This window comes from Chenopodium album, chromosome 18 (assembly GCF_948465745.1).
Source record: "Chenopodium album chromosome 18, dcCheAlbu1.1, whole genome shotgun sequence".
Taxonomy (NCBI): Eukaryota; Viridiplantae; Streptophyta; class Magnoliopsida; order Caryophyllales; family Amaranthaceae; genus Chenopodium; species Chenopodium album.
Genome location: NC_137851.1, coordinates 35,273,821 through 35,296,849, shown reverse-complemented (window position 1 = coordinate 35,296,849; position 23,029 = coordinate 35,273,821). Strand labels below are relative to the sequence as shown.

The window sequence follows — 23,029 nt, the reverse complement described above, 5'->3', positions numbered from 1 at the left end:
ATGGTTATCCATGGTTCATCACTTTGTCTAAGGAAATTATGTATGTAATTTAAGATTTTTAGCCTATGTATTGAAAATCGGATTTGCTTCCATTTGTCTCTTCCTCTATCATTCTTTCTCTTTTTTATGTGTTGTTCCATCCTAGAAGTCCTATGTCAGTCATAGGTTTTGCTTGCTTAGATAGACAACACAATATGTTAGTAGGTTCTTCTAGTGAAAAGATTTTTTTGGATATTCTGGGATTTTTTTTAAACAATTCCATGTACTTGTTCTTTTAAAAAATTTGGATTACTTCTGGGTAGTTGTAAAAGTAATGCCATAAATAAAGTGCTTTTTTTCTAACTTGCATTCTTCTACTTTTCCTCCCTTACAATTTTCCCAAAACGCAACATATTTTGCATAAGACCACAAAATGGCAGACCACCGACCCAGCTGCCACCCTGCCTCCATAGTGTTGGGGGATTACCCATGCTTCCGCACCCTTTTAAACCTCTGTTTTACTTTACTCCATTAATTGCTACTTTGGATACTGAGTTGATTTTAATAACACCCCATACTACGCTAACGCAATAGACTACATGATGATGTGTGACACTGTAGGGAATATTTCAAGCATCCCACACTTGAGCCCCACTGTGATCATACACTTAAGCATGGTGGCATCCAAAGGGAAGGAAGCTAGAGTAAAAGAGTCGCCAACAAGTTTTAGAAACTTGTAAACCGTTCACATGGTGAAGGTTACACCCCTTCATGATCCATGAAATCACTAACTCCATAGTGGTCTGGAACCATGACTGGATATTCAGGGATGAAGGTACAAATCCAATCTAAAAGAGATTGAACCTGCCCTAAAAAATAGGCCTCTACTATATTCTTTTCATATTCATGTGCGCTTTCTAACTAACATACAATTAATAGGTTAACCCTAAACCTGTTTAATCTATGTTCGTTAAATATTAATGTACAAACAAAACTATTATTGGCGATCACTTGAATTATAATCATATTAGCCTAAACGTGATTATAAGTACAAATTCCCTTTAATCCTGCAAGAGAGGGCGTGATCAAGCAATAACAATAAAAATATCAAGCAACATAACAACAATCATCATCATCATAATATTCTCAATCTCATCAAAGCATAACAATAATAGCAAGATCCTAGGCATGATACTAACAAGATTAATAACAAATCCTAGCATTGTCACTAAGCAATAAAGATCAAATCTTTATCCCTAACATGAAACTAACATGATAGAAGAAATAGGAAGCAACCATGATATTAGAAATCTTAGTTATTACCCTAAACATGATACTAGGAAGCAATAAAACATCCTAACATGATACTAGGAATCAAAATAATCAAAGCATGATTTCTATATCAAAATAATAACAATTAAATTACTTACTTGGATGCCTCGTATCTCTTTCTAATAACAAAATACACACGTTAGTAACTTCAAGGAAAATAATAAATCAAACAATTAAATTAAATAATTGAAATAGGGATTTGGGACCAAACCCTCAGAAATTATCAACCTTTCACGTCTAGGGCGAAGGCAACTTCGAACTTGGCTAAGTGTGTCTAGAACTAGTGTATGCGGTATGGTGTTTGTGAAAAAGCTAGTTTAGAAAGCTAGAGAGAGAGAGAATAAGCTATTGCTTAAGAGAGAGAATTAGAGAATTCTGGGTTGTTTGAAAACGGAGGTCTAGGACCCTATTTATAAGAAAACAGTCCGAAAACCGATAGAAAGAGTAAGAATTCGAATCGGAATAAAATTGGTTCTGTCGTCTGGTGACAGACTCTGTCGTCTGGCGACAATTAAAAGATAAAACAGTAATTAAGTAATATAATTAAGTAATTAGAATCCGCGTTAAACAGTTTTAAGATCAGATTTATCATAAAACACTTATTTTATTCTAGGTGAAACTCTTTAAAATAATAATTATCAATCCTAATTCTATTAGAATTTAAAAGAACCTTCTAGATATTCTAGAAGATTAAAATCAATCCTAATAACTTTAGGAATAGTAATTAATAGGCCCTCCTCTAGATCATCGGGCCGCATATAAAATTCATTTCGAGCCCAATTCAGTATTTAGGCCATAACTTCCTCATTATTCATCGGAATTGGGCTTATAATATATCGTTGGAAAGCTCTTTTCGAGCCTGATCTAACTACACTATTATTGGACCCTTATCATCGACTAAACTAAACTGGACTGGCTATTTTCATAAATAGAGTATATAAAAAAAATATTTTTAAAAACAGAAAGAGAGATATTTTAATAAAAGCAACCGCATCACTAGACTTTTCACACTTTCACTTCGTTCGATAATCAAGTGACGTGAAAGGTATTCATCACTGGGTTTGGTTTTGGGGAGACACATTTGGGTGTCTACAGACATTATTCCCGTCAAACAACTTTGTGACCAATTAATTGAGTCCCTTGATTACCACACCACCAATTTCATACGCCAAAGTGTCATGGAGGTCGGTGACAACCATTGTCGCCCTACTTACTACCCCCTACTCTCTAATTTGGAAGGGTATCAACGCAAGCGGACTGGTGTCTTTGCAAAGTGTCTTTGTGAAAATGATGGGGGGGAAGATGAAATTTTCATCCCTTTAAATCTTGTCCCAATGTTCGACCGGAAGCCTTATTTCCAAGTTGAGTTTATGCTAATGTTTACCCTTCCCCTTAAAGAGCGACACCTCTTTTTTCTCACAAAAGTGTTGACGTTCATATCATGGAGGTTCATGATTCGATGAAAATGGTTAGGGTCAATGTAGTCGTTTGCAAAACTGAGAAGAGTAAACTATGTTACCATCGTGTGTCAATCTATGATTACCAAACTAGTGACATTACCAACACTCCTAATTTTCCAATTGAATCAACAATCATAGTTATGAATGCCTGGAGTGTTCATTGACTATCATTTCTAGAAACATTTGTGAAACTATTCAATGCTTTGTGCCCACGGTGATTGATAGCGAAGCTTGGGCGGACAACACCATGATGGGAAGGCTCACTCAAGATATCAATGGAGTTTATAACGTCGATATGTTCGGTACATACCATGGATACAACGGTGTTCTTCTGATTTACGCCAAATAGTTTGTGTACCCTAGGATTATTCAAAGAGGGATGCATTGTTATGGCCACCAACTGGGTGTTGCTATTGAGGTATGGCTGCTTATTCCCTCTTAAATAGTTACTTTTTTTTTATTTGTGGTGAAGCCATTTAGTTTACTTAGTAATGCATAAAAAGTTTACTTTGTAATGCATAACAGGTTAACCCCACCAAGTTTTAATTGCTTATTCCCACCAAATAATTGTAGTGGAGATGGATTTAGAGGTGATGAATTGTAGTGGAGATGAATTTAGTTTCTTTAGTAAATGGATGAAAGTTTAACCCCACATACTAGTTATTTTAAGGAGGCCTGAATATCAGTTGACTTACATAATTAATAATTAATAATATTAAAAATGTATTTACTAATATTTCCAACTAATTTTTGTCTCAAATACCTTTGTTAATCTGAGAATATGTAATACATTATTCTTGTTATTAAATATTAATAAAGTGAAGTTGTAATTATTTAATCACAAAATGTTAGTCATTTGGTAAGTTTGATACTTATAATATAAACTTGTAGGCTGGTGCAAAGAACCGGTTCTTCCCACCACAGGATCATTCTCACTTCTAGCTCGCCAACAACCTCCGACAAAGGACTTGATTAGGATGGCTAGAGTCATGAGTGAAAAGAGGACATCTCTGATGGTGCCTTAGGATATTATATGTAATTGGTCAGCTCCTATTTTCCATGTATGTGGAGTTGCAATATAATATCGACGGCGTAGTATTTTAATTTGTCAACCCTCTAGTGTAGGCTTGACAGTGCTTTAAGATTTTTGTTGCTATGGTACTTGAAATGCTTTGGTTTGTATTGTGAATTCACGACATTATGTGGTAACCCATGGTTATTGGTAAGCTTTCCTATTTTTCAGTAATCTTAGACGATAAACGGATACTCAAAACCTTGCTTGAAATATGCATAATTTTACTACATATTATACAATCAATATGTATACTCTACATATATTTTCCTAAACATTCGTTTGTTTTCAGTAAATTAATACTGATGTTGAACCAAACGACGTTGAATTAATTTGAACCCCACTCTAAAGTAATAACATGCAACCCTTAAGCAATAAAGTAGTTCCGAACTCAGTAAGTTCATATTCAGTGTACTATAAATTTCATCAATGCAACACTTTACAACTTTAGTGCACTAGTGAAAAATTAACCTTCAGTAACACCCAAAAAGTGTTACATAAGGTGGTAAAAGTGTTATTAAAGACAATAGGTAACATTTTATTGGGTGATACTTCCGCCCATGTTCCCTAAGGTCTAATGTAACACTTTGGGTAACGTATGGTAACACTTTCAAAAGTGCTACTATAAACTCTCTTATGTAACACTTTTTTATATTATTAGTATCATTTTTAAAGTGTTACTTTTTATTTCTTAGGTAACACTTACTTATCTTTAGTAACATTTTTTAATCATATAGTAACACTTTATCCGACATTATGTAACACTTTTTCAAACTAATGTAGCACCTTTTTTTATTATTAGGTAACACTTTTCAATCAGCTTTTAACATATAGTAGCACTTTATTTGACATTATGTATCACTTTTTGCAAACTAATGTAACACCGTATTAATTAATAGGTAAGATTTATTATTATTACGAAAAATATGCAATTTTATTATTTTAAATATAAAAATTATATTAACATATACAACAATCACATATGTGAAATTAACAAATACGATACATAATAATTTGAATTGATATAATATCATGGTTCCATACAAAAAAACTATAGTATACCTAAAATAACTTGTAACTTTACACTGGCAATAAAAAAAATTAAAAAAAAAAGGAGTATTCACTACAAAAATAACGTGTTTTTGCGACCGCCACAACCGGTCGCAAATATGGGGAAAAACGGTCGCAAACAAAAATTGCGACCGTCAACGGTCGCAAGACGCCGGTCGTTATTTTGATGGTCGCAAAAAAACAAATTTGCGACATTATGGCGGTCGCAATTATTTTTGCGACCGTTTTTTGTATTTTCAACGACAGGTTAATTAGCTGTCGCAATTTAATAAATTTGCGACAGGTTTCTGACGGTCGCAAATTTCATATATTTGCGACGGGTGATAGACGGTCGCAATTTTTGTATTTGTGACCGGTGATTGACGGTCGCAATTTTTGGTATTGCGACAGGCTTGTGACGGTCGCAATATTTAGTGCTTGCGACAGGCATATGACGGTCGCAATGTTTGGTATTTGCGACTGGCGAATGACGGTCGCAATTTTTGGTATTTGCGACTGGCGAATGACGGTCGCAATTTTTGGTATTTGTGACTGGCGAATGACGGTCGCAATTATAAGGAAGCTTAAGCTATAATCTGTTATTATTACCATCAAAAATCATAATTTTAATACCATTTGATTTTGCGTTGCCATCCTAACCTGAACCTATAACCTGGTTTTATATTTCATAAATTTAAAAATAATTAAATTAAAACGCATAATTCATACTAATAAGTCCAACTTTGAACAATATTTACAATAACAATGCTCAAGTTAATAATAATAGTAATTAGTTAGTAATAGTTTTATAAGGTAAACTAAAAACTAAGTTAGGCCTATATGAATTAGTAATGGCCTATGTTCTTTCAAAAATAGATTAGGCCAATATGCACAATATAATACTAAGTTAAGGACTATGTTCCCCCCAAAAAAAAGCTAAGGCCTATATCCCCAAGAAAAAAGCTAAGGCCTATATCCCCAAAAAAAAGTTAAGGCCTATATGAACAATACTAAACTAAGAGCTATATGAACAAATAAACTACGACACTGGAGCCTGTTGACCTACCCCACCACCACTCATGTCCGGGTCATCTTCCCTACGAAGCTGAAATGAAGGACCACCTGAACAGTTAGAGAACAAGTTCTGCAACATCGTCTCCATCATTCGCTTACTCTCAATTGCCGCCTCCTCCCGCTCCTTCTTCAATGCTTCCTGCAACTGCGTAGCAAACTGTGCCTCCATCTGTGTTTGCATCTGCACTTTCGCCTCCTCTATTCGCTCGGCAACCTCGGCTTGCACCCGTTCCTCCAACTGTGAAGCTATAGAAGGATTGTACGATTGCGAGCTTCTCTCAGAAGAGGGGCTGTAAAACAAACTAGCGCTTGCACCTAGGCCCTTCACTACACCCTTTTTCCTACCACCAACAACCTCCCAGTATAGCTGGTTAGGGTCCGTTTGTGACCCTTGAGTGGAAGACTCGTCAAACTTCTTTTGGTAGGCATCCTGTAATCAAGAAAAATCATATTCAACATATTAAACATGTTTATAGGTTCAAATTGCTTAATCATAGACATTTCCAGGCATATACAAGGCTATAGGGTCATAACTAGGCTAAAATGGCTTAAATGGCCTTATAACTTACCCAATTTCTTTGTTTATGATATAAACTAAGATTTTATCAATCAAACATCTCAAAGTCAGCATATTAAACATGTTTATAGGTTCAAATTGCTTAATCATAGACATTAGCATGCATATACAAGGCTATAGGGTCATAACTAGGCTAAAATGGCTTAAATGGCCTTATAACTTACCCAATTTCTTTGTTTATGATATAAACTAAGATTTTATCAATCAAACATCTCAAAGTCAGCATATTAAACATGTTTATAGGTTCAAATTGCTTAATCATAGACATTAGCATGCATATACAAGGCTATAGGGTCATAACTAGGCTAAAATGGCTTAAATGGCCTTCTAACTTACCCATTTTCTGTGTTTTTGATATAAACTTAGATTTTATCAAGCAAACATCTCATATAAAGCATATTAAACATGTTTATAGGTTCAAATTGCTTAATCATAGACATTTTCATGCATATACAAGGCTATAGGGTCATAACTAGGCTAAAATGGCTTAAATGGCCTTATAACTTACCCATTTTCTTTGTTTTTGATATAAACTAAGATTTTATCAAGCAAACATCTCAAATTCCGCATATTAAACATGTTTATAGGTTCAAATTGCTTAATCATAGACATTTCCATGCATATACAAGGCTATAGGGTCATAACTAGGCTAAAATGGCTTAAATGGCCTTCTAACTTACCCATTTTCTTTGTTTTTGATATAAACTAAGATTTTATCAATCAAACATCTCAAATTCAGCATATTAAACATGTTTATAGGTTCAAATTGCTTAATCATAGACATTTTCATGCACATACAAGGCTATAGGGTCATAACTAGGCTAAAATGGCTTAAATGGCCTTCTAACTTACCCATTTTCTTTGTTTTTGATATAAACTAAGATTTTATCAATCAAACATCTCAAAGTCAGCATATTAAACATGTTTATAGGTTCAAATTGCTTAATCATAGACATTAGCATGCATATACAAGGCTATAGGGTCATAACTAGGCTAAAATGGCTTAAATGGCCTTATAACTTACCCAATTTCTTTGTTTATGATATAAACTAAGATTTTATCAATCAAACATCTCAAAGTCAGCATATTAAACATGTTTATAGGTTCAAATTGCTTAATCATAGACATTAGCATGCATATACAAGGCTATAGGGTCATAACTAGGCTAAAATGGCTTAAATGGCCTTCTAACTTACCCATTTTCTGTGTTTTTGATATAAACTTAGATTTTATCAAGCAAACATCTCATATAAAGCATATTAAACATGTTTATAGGTTCAAATTGCTTAATCATAGACATTTTCATGCATATACAAGGCTATAGGGTCATAACTAGGCTAAAATGGCTTAAATGGCCTTATAACTTACCCATTTTCTTTGTTTTTGATATAAACTAAGATTTTATCAAGCAAACATCTCAAATTCCGCATATTAAACATGTTTATAGGTTCAAATTGCTTAATCATAGACATTTCCATGCATATACAAGGCTATAGGGTCATAACTAGGCTAAAATGGCTTAAATGGCCTTCTAACTTACCCATTTTCTTTGTTTTTGATATAAACTAAGATTTTATCAATCAAACATCTCAAATTCAGCATATTAAACATGTTTATAGGTTCAAATTGCTTAATCATAGACATTTTCATGCACATACAAGGCTATAGGGTCATAACTAGGCTAAAATGGCTTAAATGGCCTTCTAACTTACCCATTTTCTTTGTTTTTGATATAAACTAAGATTTTATCAATCAAACATCTCAAAGTCAGCATATTAAACATGTTTATAGGTTCAAATTGCTTAATCATAGACATTAGCATGCATATACAAGGCTATAGGGTCATAACTAGGCTAAAATGGCTTATATGGCCTTATAACTTACAATCTTAGAAATTGGACAAGCTTTTTTACCGGCTGTTGCCCATCCAGAAATTGGGTCATAACTTAGAAATTGGCGGTGACAATCAAACCATGACATTTTACCACCATGTTCAAGCCAAAAAGCTTTTGATTTGTCCAAGCAATATGGACAAGCTTTTTTACCGGCTGTTGCCCATCCAGAAAGCATACCATAGGCTGGGAAATCACTTATAGTCCACAAGATTGCTGCACGCAAATTGAAGTTTCTCCTTTGTGAAATGTCATAAGTTGTTGCACCAACGTCCCACAGTTGTTTCAATTCTTCAATTAACGGTTGCATATACACATCCAAGTTCCCCTTCGAATTTTTAGGACCAGGAACGAGCAAAGAAAGGAACATAAATGGTTTTTTCATGCACATCGATGGAGGCAAGTTATAAGGGGTCAGAATGACGGGCCAACATGAGTACTGACCCCCAAACTTGCCATTAGGAGCAAACCCATCAGTACACATACCAAGTCTCACATTTCTAGGTTCAGATGCAAAATCGGGGAAGGATCTATCCAAGTGCTTCCAAGCTTCACTATCACTAGGATGCGCCATTGTGCCTTGGACTCTAGGATTTTTGGAATGCCAGGTCATTTCCTCCGCAACGTTCTTTGTTGCAAACAACCGTTGTAGCCTTGGAGTGATGGGAAAATAGATGAGTTCTTTTATGGGAACCAATGACCCCTTTGAAGTCCTCTTGTATCTGTCCCTATCGCACACTCTGCACTTATCCAACTCAGCATCAGCTTTCCAAAATAACATACAACCCTTTGGGCATGCGTGAATCTTCTCATGCGGAAGCTCAAGTCCATTAAGAATCTTCTTTGTATCGTAGAATGTTTTTCCCATCTTATTATTGTCGGGAATTGCTTCATTTAGTAATGATGCAAACCCATTAACACACCTATGGGGCAAATTGTATTCCGATTTCAAAGATACAATTCGAGATGCCATTTCTAGCACAGACATGGAGCTACCTTCGTACAGTGGTCGCTCGGCAGCCATTAAAAGCTCTTGAAATGCTTTTGCTTGAGCATTTGGCTCTTCCTCGGAACCACTAGTACTATCGTCACCCGATGGTTCATGATTACTCCCAAGAGCATCGAGAACCATCTCACGGTACGTATTTGGTTGCTCTACACTTGATGTAGGAAACCCTTCACCATGAGAAACCCAGTCATAGTAATCAGGTATAAACCCCTTTTTGAACAAATGGAGTTTTACTGTGTTTGCATCATGAAGACGTCTATTCTTACATAACAGACAAAGGCATCTTACTTCATCTACGCCCGGGCTCTCAGGATGAGCTTCACAGAACCGTATGAATTGTTCAACACCATCCACAAACTCTTGCCTAAGTTTACGGGTATTACGGCCATCGTATCTATCATACATCCACCAACGCTATTTCCTTTTCATGGTTACAAAATCTACAACACTATGAAAAACAAATCACATTAATCATACACACTGAACTTGTATTCATTATCATAATGGCATAAGATACAATTAGAATCGAAATGATATCCAAAGGTCCTTATCATGACTTGAACGGGAAAGTTGATGTTATAAATATTATTCTTTATTAAGAGATTTAACCATATTTATGTCGATTTCACAAGCTTTCAACTTTTTACTCATCAAAATTATCACAAACCCCTCATATAAACACATATATTTTTAAAATAATTAATAATAATTAAAAAAAAAAAAAAGCCATGGAAATTAATAATACATTTGTCCCCACTTCACATTTCTCCATTTTAATCAAGGATTATCATCATGTAAATAATTTCGATAAGCTAAAACAATTCTATAAGAATCCTTTTTTTAAACAGAAACATAAATTAGCTAACACATGAGTTCATACCAACAAAATGTCTATTCCAATCAAAATACATCCAAATATACTTAAATTTTTTACCCACTACATACATTTATATGAGAAAATGCGGGAAACTAATTTAAATGGCCAAGGTACTTTAGAGTTTTACAATTGAAAATGTACAAAACCATCCACCAATTTTAAATGGAGAAAACTAATTTAAATGTTGAAAACTAATTGAAATGGCCAATGTAATTTTACATGTGAAAATACACAAACCATCCACTAAATTCAGAGTTTTGGCATAAATTAACTAAATTTCAAAAAAAAAAAAAAAAAAAAAAAAAAAAAAAAAAAAATCAGCCACTTACCTGAGTTTAATGGACGGAAAACGGAGGAGGGTAGGATAGAAGAGGAAACCGGCGACGATAGGCCTGCGAAGGAGTTGATTTGTGACCCAAATTTAGGGTTTTTGCCCAAATCAACTAAATTAAAAAAAAAAAAAAAAAAAAAAAAAACCAAATTGCATGAATTACCTGGAGTACGGTGGACAGCTAACGGAGGAGGCTAAGACAGAAGAGGACACCGGCGACGGTAGGCCTGCGAAGGAGAAATTTTTTACCCAAATTTTAGGGTTTTCCACTACAACACAATTCACACATACATATCAAATTACATGAGTACAAAGACTAAAATCACATTACGCACACATATTATCAAGTCAATTCCTATGAGCACAAAAAAAACGTAAATTTACACTACATACTTGTGATAGTCCATATGGTATGCACAACAGTCTACAATTACTCATCAGTAGATTATCACATATTCACATAAATGTAGAAAGATGCCAAGTATGGATATTTCAATAGTAATATCCACGTACTTGTCCCAACATCACAAATTAAAGCAATCAGAATCAGGAGGATTGCAAGTCTCAGTTTTCTTTTTCCAGCTTTTCCAGAATAGTAGAAAACAGAACCAAAATTTTCTAGAACTATACAGCTTGCTAGAAGTTCATAATAGTATGCTTGTCACTAGTCAGCATCTTAGAATTCCCAGCATCTTAGAAGTTCGAAAAGGTTTTGTTAGAATTGTGAGGCATCATTCTGTTTTAGTAAACGTCTGATAGTCAGATTGAATACTAACACAAGCATGCCTGATCAATTGAATTGCAACTAACATAACACACATTTACAAATTCCAATCATACAAAACATACATTTGATATTTACAAACAAACAAATTTGGATTTAAATTAACATAAAACACAAGAAAAGCTTTAAAAAAAAAAAAAAAAACAAAGAAACCTGAAACAAACCCAGAGTGATTCCAACTAGCAGAAACATGAGAAATGTTGAAATTTGTCAATGAATCCACAAGCTTAGGGTACAAGCAATTAGGGAAATAACGACTTAGGGTACCCAAATTAAACTGAAATTCAAAAAAAAAAATTAACATCGACTTACCTGAGTACCGCCGTCGGAAAACAAAGGAGGGAAGAGCAGGAGGGGAATCCGGCGATGGTGGGCCTGCGTGGTGTTGATTTGCGACCCTAAGTTAGGGTTTTCGCACAAAATAACGACCCTAATAAAATCTAAAGAAAAAAAAACAAAATTAAAATGACATACCTGTGTAGCGTCGACGGCCGGAGTCAAGTCACCGGTGGGAGCACCTTCGGAGCAGCGACGACGGCTTCAGTTCGGTTTTCGAACTAATTGAGACCCAAAGTTAGGGTTTTCGAACTAATTAACTAAACTAATAAAATCAAAAACAAAAAAAAAATAGAACGGCATACCTGTAGCGTCGGTGGCCGGAGTAAGGTGGTCAGTGAGAACGACGGCGGAGCAGCGACCGTGTTCTCCCTCTTCCCCCTTCTTCTCTGCTTCAAACTTCCCCTTAGAAAATAAGAAAGCCCGACTTTCTTTTAGTTTAGGATTCAGCGAAACAAAACAAAAAAAAAGAAAATTAAAATGTTACGACCGTCTCTACGACTGTTTAGAACGGTCGTAATTATTTTGAAAAAAAAAAATAAATTCTAATAATATTAACGACCGTTACAACGGTCGCAATTTAATAAAAAACGGTCGCAATTAATTAAAATTACGACAGGCTAATAAACAGTCGCAAATAATATTTATTGCGACCGTTTTTTGGCCAGTCGCAAGAAAACAGTCGTAATATCCCCGAATTTTAGTAGTGATTCACAACGAGTAGTAGATCCAGCAGAGCCAAACTAGCAACAACAACAGATTCTCTAGCAAGGCAAAATGTATGTGCAGCAGCAATAACCCAATAGAGCAGAATGTGAAGTGGCATGGACAACACTATCGGCAATAGGAGGGCAGTAACATAACCTGTAGGAAGCCTGATAAAAACCTCAAGTGACTGAGTAGACCCTAGTGAGAGGAATATATGATGTGTAAATTTGTTACCCTGCATCTCATCAGTCATCATAGTAGAAGTGAGTGAGTAGAAAAACCTGGAACCATTTTATAACTATTTCAAAATGGCCTAAAAAAGGAAGTAAATCAATTACTAAATAACTCCATATATACCACTTCTTACTAGGGTTTGCTTGTGCATATCGAAGTTGTCGAGCATCCACCATTAATCTTGCAACAAAAATAAAATAACCTCTGTTGTTAAGAATAGAAACACAACCCTGTTATAAAGGCCATTTTCAGAGCACCAGAATCAGAAAAACACGTTCAAATTTGACTAGTAGATTGCAGCTCAGCTATGTCAAGTTGCCTATTCTAATTTCTAAGGAGTGCAAGGAAAATGAATAAAAAAAAAGCTAAAATTGACATGCTCCGTATTAAAGATCTCAGATTCCATGAATAATTGATACCTAAAATCAATCACAGTTTGCAAGAGAGTGACACTTCACTATAAAAGTTGATACACAACATCCATACTCCAACAAACAGAATCAGAGTTACTTAAGCAAGTTAAGTAACTATATAAGCAATCGCATACCTGATAGTGTAATTTGAACTATTGGATCATACATTGATAGTGTAATTTGAGCTAGTACTAGTATTCGACTATTTGTGTGTTGCTTTTGAAAAAAGTTACAACAACTTCACCTACTTAAGATTTCAATGCGATCAGTGTTTGTGGATCACTCGTGAGAAAAGGGATAGGGAAGGCAAAGTACAAAAGAGCAATAAGGCTCCACCACAATGAAAGCATAATTTTGAGCTGCCAACAAACAGATAATGGAAAGGATAAATGAAATTCAATTTACTACAGAGAATTGAGCACAGAAAAACAATTACTGTAATTAAGATTACCATTCAGCTAACTCAAAGTGATCTTGATCATGTTTAAACTAAGAAAGAAAGTAAATAACTATTTGCTCTACTGGTGATTTATTTTCCTTGCTTCCTTATATTAAAGTACCTAGGTGGGTTGTGTGACGGTGGGTCGAATCATGCTGCCTAATATATACCTCCAGATCAAGTCTTGCCAAAATCATAACAGCAACCCAAATGATTTCTAATACATGCGACATTTCAAAACAAAATACTCAAGACCAAAGATACTGAAGTAAGGTAAATAAAAGTCCCATATACCTACCCTCCTCACTTCAATCATATCAATAAAGGAATATAAAAGGAATATAAAAGCCCCCATGTGCAACAAGTATAAACTTACTACATAAAGGAAAATCAAACCAAAACAGATGATACCACCTAAATAAAAAATTTAGTTGTGATTTTGTTATATTTCATTACTATACTATTTTTGACTGACTTACACTATCTTATTAACAATAATTTCCGAAAGATTGAGATAACAAATACATAGAAAACTGACAATCAAGCTATCAAACCTGGAAAACTAGAACTTTCAAAAGTAGACCCGTCTGTCTCTTCGGAGACATCTGATAAGATAGATTAGCATGGCCCCTACGCAAGGATGACACGAACAAATCGAGAAAAAACAAGTAGACCTTCTAAAGTTAACACATCCTACTAAGTTAATCAAATTTAAGATTTCAAAACTAGTTTCAATTCTACACAACAATTTAGCACAAAAAACCAACTACCCAAGAATCAAAATAGATCAAACAATAAAATTTCACAATTCAACTCAATAATCTAACACATCAAAACTTTCACACAAACTCAAAATCATCAGAAACTAAAAATTAATCAAATCAAAAAAGTTTAATACCTTTTTGATAAATAAAAAAGAAAAAAAAAAAAGAGAAGATCCAAAATCAGAACCATCTTTAATCAAAACCACTAAACCATATTTATTCTGTGACTCCATCATCATTCCATTGCCACAATTGCTAAACTGAGTATAATTATAATGATTATTACTATGATTATTATACTATAATTATGATGATTCGCTCAAACCCATCATAATTCACCATCCTGGCTCTGTGGAACTCTTAATCATCATCTTCATCCTCCTATTCGAACCCTAACCCAAAATTCAAACCCTAATCCTAACAAATTTATAGCAACAAGAAATAAAGAACAGCTAATTGCAATTAGCAAAGTAAAAAAAAAAAAAAAGGAAATCCCCAATTCATAAAACTGTTGTTTATTTGTATCGAAAAATCAAAATAATAAGTAAATAAAAAAAATCCCCAAAATAAAAACAATTCATAAATTAAAACAAATGAAGAATTCTAAATCGGGAAAAAAAAGCAAAAAACATACAATTGGAGGTGCGTGCTGATGGCGCGGTTTATCAGGAGGGCAACAGAGATGATGGTGCAGCTTTTGAATGGTGGTTGCGCGACGTCGGCTTGAGCGAGGTGGTGAAAAAATTCTTCAACTTTGCTGCCGTGAAAATTGAAGGAGATGAGAAGTTGTAGTGGGAGGGAGGAGAGAGAAAATTGGTGGTGGTGGTGGGAAGGGAAGTGTTTGTGAGAAATGAGAAGGAGAGAGAAAACTAGTGATGGTGTTGGTGGTTTGAGTCACTTTGAGAGTTAAGGAACAGTATGTACTTTGGGTTAGGAAATACTCCAATAATTCAAGTGTGAATTCTCGTGAGATAATTTATAAAAAAAGTGTGGTTTGAAATTAATTGGGTAGTTAAATATGTTTATATAAAGTAAGTTATTTTAATGATAGGGACCAAGACACAAAATACTAATGGGGAAAAAATATAGGGACACCTAAAATAGAAATTGGGGTAAAAGTAAGGGTCCGTGACTGCGAGTTAAGGGTAGCGGTTCATATTAAACCGGTACCTCTATAATAAGTTAAGGGTATTGGTTTTTGTAAACTATTACCATTTGAGGCCGGATTTTTCGTTTTTCTGTGTTTAGACAAGATATTAAGGTATAGTGGTTTTTAATTATGAACTGGTAACTTTTTTAGCTATATTTCTACTTTTTTTTACTACTATGTACATAATATCAAGTGTTATAATAAAGTGTTACATAATATCAAAGTGTTACAATATAGTGTTACTTAATATCAAAGTGTTACAGTCAAGTGTTACATAATGTCAAAGTGTTACAATAGTGTTACTTATGACCTAGTTAAGTTTCTAGCCTTGAAAGTGATACCATGTGGTGTTACCTTAGGTCAACTTTGTAGTAGTGGTGGTACCGAACGTTGTGTCTGAAGATTAAGGTGGTATTTAACAATAACTAAGTCGGATTTTTTAAGATTCGAGTTTAATGAATCTTAATTACTGTACAAATGGTACCTTAACATGCTTCAGCGCAACAATCCACCCATAAGGTTGTACCGAACTCATGTAGTATTGATTTGGCACCTTTATTTGTGTTAGTGCAACCCTTGAATCAATGAAGTGGTACCCAAAAATGAAGTAATAACCTTTGAGATTTAAGTGGTACAATACAATGATTAAATGAAACAAAATTAGAAGAAAGTTGTACCAAACTCAATTAGCATTAAATTAGTACCCTTTATCAATGAAATTGTACCCTTCATTCTTTCAATGGAACCCTAAAGTAGCCTACTTAACTTAAGTACCGACTTTGACTAAATTTGTGATGTTTATGAGATGTTTGAAATACATAAGGCTAATCGGTTCAATTTGAATCATACATTACAAACAAATTTACCAAAGCAAACAAAAAAATTTGATACGCTAATAGAGTTAAGGTAAACATGTGTAATTTTCCAAAAGAACAAGTGAAATGAATATATGATTTGTTCTTCTAATTAATGCACATTTATTACTAATTATAATATGAAAACTAATATATCGTATCTTCTGCTTTTTCTAACACAAATATAAAATCGTGTTATTAATATATGTAAAAAAAAATTATTCGTATCGCCTTATGTGGGTATGTCCATAATATAAAGATAAATTATAGTGGTAACATTAATTCACTTAACTATGTAAGTTGTACCCTACAATGTTTCATTGGAACCTTACACTAGTTCGATGGAAGTCTTTACTGCAATAGTATAATCCTACACTAGTGGTACCGTAAACAACTTGAATGGAGCCATGTAATGTTTTAGTGGTACCCTTTAAACGATATTGTGATACTGAAAGTGTTGTACCGTTCATTGTTGCAGTGGAATCCTTGAACGTTTTAGTGTCATATGTTGCAAATCAACCTAGAAAATGAAATAGCCGCACCTATCATTGTTGAAGAGGAATACTTAAAAGTATTGGTGGAACCCTTGAACGTTTTGTCATCTGTTGGAAATGTACCTAGAAACTGAAACAGTTGTAGCCTTAAGTGGAACCAATAAGTTCAGCCTAAGAGTTAAACAAATACCATTGGAATGATATAAGAGTTAGCTAGAGTAAGTTGACAGTATGAAAATAGATCCACCATGAAGGTCAATGTTTTTGCTTTTTTACGCTAACGAAATTAGCACCATAAAGTCCAAGTGACTTGAATACATTGTCTATGATCCCTAGTTATATTTTTACAAAAAATTACTTTGTCCAAAATATGTGCCCAGCCATGAACTTTTTCATATGTATCCACCTAAATTAGCTGACCTAACGACAATTTCTATGATCCCCAATAAGCTTTTTACAAATAAATACTTTGTCCAAAATAATGTCCACCCCTGATTTAATTAAATCATTTGAACTACCGAATTAAAATATCCTTCTCTATCATTTGTTTCTTCTACTTGGTCCTTCGTGATGCATGAGGCGGTGGAGTCACAGACAGTTGTGGTCGATGTAGTATAGGAATGTGGCCACCTTGTGCCGATGCAATTGCGACATAGAGGTCTGCCAACTTCCTAACCCAACAAGATTCTGACCATGAGGAAATTGATGATACGGAACGTGGTAACCTTGACGAGGAGATATTTGGAAAGCATAATATTGCTAACCTCTACCTTCGACAGTCGTAAAATACCCAGTTGATCCATCCTTGTCCAACATTTGAATCCCACCAACACAATGAGGACTGTAGGGAACCATATGTTGCTTATTTTGCACGAGAGCAACCTGTTTAATTAAAAGGAAATTAAATAAAACTACCAGCTTCCTTTGTAAATGACATTACACAAACCAAATACATAAGACCCCTGTTGCATTCACCCAAATAATATAAAATATGACTCTTATAATACCATATACAATAAGAATAAGTAATAAACCTTACTAAAAATCATAGCAAAATACGGCATAATACTTAATCAAGTTAGCTGATCGAAATAAGATCAACATAACAAACCAGTCCATTTTTTCTCAAAATAAGCTCTCTCACCTAATTGAAATTAAAACAAGCTCTCCGGCCAAAGTAAATTCAACATTAAAGCTAAAACATTTTAACTTGACACATGAACCATGCTAAGTAACCAAATTATATAAATATTTACCTAGACTGATGTAGGTGGTGTTACTTGGGATTGAGAACCTTTCTTGTTCTTGTTGTTCCCCTGAGTGTCCTTTGTTGTTTTCACTTTCTTCGTTTTCTCAAGGCATGACTTGTACCTGGAATCCGTGGTTCGATGCGCAGAACAACAGGATCCTCTTCACCTCCATCACAACTGTCGTGTCTTTAAGTGGAGAGGGTTGATTGCTTCTCAGCACACACAGAGGAAGGTGTTCCCATGACACCTTCACCTATCTTCTTTGTAAGCATGGCTATCTTTTTCTTTACTTGCATTTCAATCAATTACAAAGCTTGCATCACAAGTGAAGTAGTTTCCAGGTGAGCCGATGCTTTCGAACACAAAGGACCAAACCGCACCATCATTTTGTCGTACCTACACACTTCTTCAGTTTTATCAGGGTCATGGTAGCATACCTTCACTCTAGTGTGTTTTCATATCACGTCTTTCCTCCACCTTCGAAGATGTATTTGTCTGGTATTTCATAGTAGTTGCTCATCTCATAAACCTTTATTATCTGCCGACAATTAATCCTATGACATTTAAAATATCGACAATCGCAAGTTACTTCCTTCGTTGACCTGTCAAACACAAGCTTATACTCTCTTTTTCTTTTTGACGGTTTTTCTTTGTTGCAATTTATTGGCTTATAGTAAACTCGATCATCCATAAAATTCTTAGTTACATTTTTGGAGACATGCGTTCTATGAATCTCACTCACATACATAATACGGTTGCATTCACGCTGAACCTCCTTAAATTTGGCATCCGTGTATATCTTTTGAAATATCAACTCAGTTAGGAAATCAGTTTCTTCTTGGCACAAAAACCTGTCATTATTGTCACCCGCCCTTTTCTCACTAGTGCATCTAACCTCCAAAGCATCACAATACCTCTTCACAAACTCGGACAATAGAGTGTGCTTGCTTAAATACCCATCGAAAAACCTATGAATACTCTCAACCCGCTGAGTCGTTTTCATCCCATCCCAAAATAAATGTTTCACAAAAGCGGGAACCCACATATGACGTTCATCATACAAGTGTAGACACCTAAAAATATCTCCCCAAAACCAAACCCGATGATAAACAACCTTTCAGCGCCATTATTGGTCGGGTTGAGTATTTAATCTTGGAGTGCTTAAATCCATATTCAATCCTAATACATTTCCAACCCAATTCCTAGTCCATTTTTCCAAACCATAACTTATTTTCCTCTTTTCGTGCCTTTAAACCCAAAATAATTCATTTCATGTCCCTTAAAATCATTCATTTCGTGTCTCTTTTATAAAAATGTTTATACCAGTTTATTTTGGTCCATAATCTGGGTCTAATTATTGAATAGTTGGATGGGTCTTGAAAATATCTTTCCAACGATATATTATAAGCTCAAATCCGAGTTATAACAAATAAGTTATGACCAAAATACTAAACTAAGCCCAAACCGAACCTAAGCCCACCTTACCTACGACCCAATGATCATGTGGGGGGTGCAAAGGCTTTAATCCCATTCCTAAACAAATTAGGATTAATTAGAAGCTTCTATAAGTTTCTAAAAGATCTTAATTATCCTTTTTAAAAAGATTAGATTAAAGATTTTGAAATTAAATAAAACTCCTATTTTTGAAAGTCCTCTAATTATATTCGAATTGAAAGACGTTCACAGATAGTCAGATATGATTTTCGTGCCTTATAGTTTTTATCAAAATCTTAGATGGTTTGATAGCCCTTGAAATTATCTTTTCAATGATATATCAATAATATAAAATAATACTAAAACAGACACCATGAATGACACATGTCAATTCCTGATGTAGTTTTTTCCCTCCAAAAAAACTCTTTCCTTATTTGCTAAAATCTTCTTTGAGAAGTTTGGTATAATATAACTATCATAATATTATTTCAAATATTTTATACGTATCTTTTATAGTAAATATATATTCCTTTTAGTTATTACTTCAATTTTCATAAGTATTGCTCTGTATGACAAATCTTTAATACATCATAATTTTTTTCATTCAATTGATTAATATAATTTAGAATGATAAATTTATTAAATAATAGATTTGTACTACACAAATTATTATTAAATGGGAATTTTGATTTTTTTTTATACTTTAATTGGTTTCTCGTCTAATTATAATACGAATCAATAACATGATACTAAAACATACACAAAGAATGACACATGTCACTTCTTGGTGCTGTTTTTTTTCCTCCAAAACTACTGTTTTATTTATTTATTTATTATTATTCAGTTCCTTAAAAAAATATTCACCAAATCATATAATTGTAATATTCACTTTCTAAAAAAATACTCACATATTTTTCATATTTTTTATTTTATCAAATATTATTTTATATTTTTTCTTGAAAATTTTGCAAAAAACCACCTTTTATAAGACATTTTTTGCAAGAAACCACCTTATAAATTTATTTTTTGCAATAACATACCTTAATCATAATTTTTTTTGCAATGACACACCTTTGGCCGGAAAAGAGGGTTTGACCCTATTTTCCGGCATTGACCCGACCACGTGTGAGGCACGTGACCTCTTTAAACCCCTCTCCAACTAAGTCACCCACCAGAATTCCCAACGCCCACCCACCCTAGCCACCGAAACCGCCTTACCCACCCCACTACCACCAGATCTTGACATTCACCTCTTACCCACCCCACCATAACCACCAAAAACCCACACCGACGCTATCTCAACCTCTTTAACCACCGTCTTCAACCTTAGCTACCTCATAAACAACCACATCAAACTACCTCCATCAACAAAAACAACTGACAATCACTGACAACCTCAATACCAACAACAAAAACAACCGACATCCACCGACAACCTCAACAACACCAACGCCATAAACCTCAACAAAATCTACAACTTCACCAAATTGATTTTTTGGGGAAAAAATATGAATAAGAATTCTCTCCCTATTTGCATATTCCAATTCAATTGCACAACCTACAACTTCACCAAATTGATTTTTTGGGGGAAAAAATCAGTTTTCGGGTTACCCATTGAGGGTTTTGCTTCAAAAGATTAAGGAAGAGAAATAGTAGGAATTAAGGGGTAATTCGTGGGGTTAGCTTGATTCTTTGTTTAAGGGAATTAAATAACAAATTTCATCACTTACCTGGCTTAATTTCGTTAAAAGGATGGAGTTTGTTGCCTTCAATGGAGAAGGAGAGAGAAGAACAGAGGAGAGAGAGAGAGAGAGAGAGTATAATTAGAGGGGAAAAATGAAAAAGAGTGGTATTGAGTGAGCACGTGCCTCGCACGTGGTGGAGTCAACGCCGGAGTACAAGGTCAAACCCTCTTTTCGGGCCAAAGGTATGGCGTTGCAAAAATAATTTTGATTAAGGTGTGTCTTTACAAAAAAAAATTATAAGGTGCTTTCTTGAAAAAAATTGGTTATAAAAGGTGGTTTATTGCAAAATTTCCTTTTTGCTTTTAGATTTGGAACTCAATTCTAGATATAAATTAAGATTCAAGCTTTTTCAATTTCAATTAAATATACGAGGATTATATTTTGGTAGATTTTGAATAAACATTATAATTCGTTATAAAATTTTATAAAAACCGTGTGTGGCACGGGACTTAATATAGTTATAATATTAATTCCGAGCTATAACGAATAAGATATAAAAGAAATACGAAACTCTATCCAAAACTGACACCGTCCCACTATTTCGGCCATATCTTTTATTCTACAAACGATTTTAATCTAGCTCCTGTTACGTACACCCAGGGTCATTTTGGTAATTTCCCAATTAAAAAAAAAAAAAGCATGCCATACGCGTGATACCTGAAGCTCATTTCTTCTTCTTTTCTTTGAGTGTTTCGAAACTCAATTTCATGAATTTGAGTGTCGAAAATTTGCATAAAATTTCTAAAAAGTGAAAAATGCATAAAATTACATAAATTTTACTCGAAAATTCACAGCAATAATGGAAGAATTGATTGCAACCCCAATACAAACTCTACTACAAACAATCGAAGATCAATCTCAGCATTAATCAGGTATCAATTGAGCAATTTTTTACCTTTTAGAAATTATTTTAGCGAATTTATGATTTTTAGTTGTTAATTTGAGCAAATTCATTGATTTATTTAAGTTTATTGCCGTGGAATTCTATGTATTTTAGCAATAATAAAGTTAAATGAGCCTAAATTGATTGATATTGTTCATTAAAATTCGAATGAGCATAATTTGATTATTCTGCAATTGAGCAGATAATGAATTATACTGCAATTGAGCAAATAATTTATTACACTGCAATTGAGCAAATAGAGGTTAATAATCTAGTGCATGCATGCAAGGTTTTAATTGTACTGCAATTTATTCATGTTTGAGGAACTAGTATTGATTCTCATACGGGCAAATTGAAACATATGGGCAAACCTAAATGAACAAATTTAGGTACAATTGATATTTTTGATTGTTAGAAGCACTAGTAATGCATAAATCAGTGTTGTATGTGACTTATTAATTAGTTTTGAATAAATCAATAAATGATCAAATTATTAACTAACTTAACAAACCATATTTTCACTACAAGAAAAAGGGTAATTAGCGACAGCCAAACTAGTCGCAAATCTGTCGCAAAAATGGATCTGCGACAGATTTGCAACTACTTTGGTTAGTTGTCAAAGACCTCGTCGCAAATCCATTTTTGCGACTAATTTTTGAACTGTCGCAAATTTAGCGACGGATTTGCAACGCCTTTGCAACTGCCATTTAGCAACTAACTTTCAAATTTTAGCAACTAAATCATTGTCCATCGTAAAATATTTGCGACAGGCTAGCAACTACGAAGACCAATGTTTTAAGACTACTTTTGCGACGGATTAGCGACTACAAGACTAAACTTTTGCGACTACGGAGACTAGTTTTATTGCGACAGATTTGCGACTGCTGA

The 23,029-nt window shown here is 34.1% G+C and overlaps 1 protein-coding gene, 1 long non-coding RNA gene and 1 pseudogene across 2 annotated transcripts; 1 reads left to right on the top strand and 2 right to left on the bottom strand.

Annotated features, from left to right (window-relative positions):
• Window positions 1–10,651: 10,651 nt before the first annotated feature.
• LOC145590835 (uncharacterized) lies at window positions 10,652–12,173 on the bottom strand. Its single transcript, XR_014102176.1, has 5 exons — window positions 12,079–12,173; window positions 11,912–11,994; window positions 11,750–11,835; window positions 10,817–10,880; window positions 10,652–10,714 (listed from the first exon to the last, which is right to left on the bottom strand). It is a non-coding gene; the product is annotated as an uncharacterized LOC145590835 (long non-coding RNA).
• Window positions 12,174–14,156: 1,983 nt separating this feature from the next.
• On the top strand, window positions 14,157–14,243 carry LOC145593382 (U6 spliceosomal RNA; annotated as a pseudogene).
• A 4,296-nt stretch (window positions 14,244–18,539) lies between these two features.
• LOC145592085 (protein FAR-RED ELONGATED HYPOCOTYL 3-like) lies at window positions 18,540–19,124 on the bottom strand. Its single transcript, XM_081648553.1, has one exon. The coding sequence runs from the start codon at window positions 19,122–19,124 to the stop codon at window positions 18,540–18,542; it is 585 nt and encodes a 194-aa protein (XP_081504679.1).
• Window positions 19,125–23,029: the final 3,905 nt, after the last annotated feature.

What these genes read in the sequence shown, in the direction of transcription:
- LOC145592085 (XM_081648553.1), bottom strand. Translation starts at nt 19,124, where the DNA reads ATGTGGGTTCCCGCTTTTGTGAAACATTTATTTTGGGATGGGATGAAA.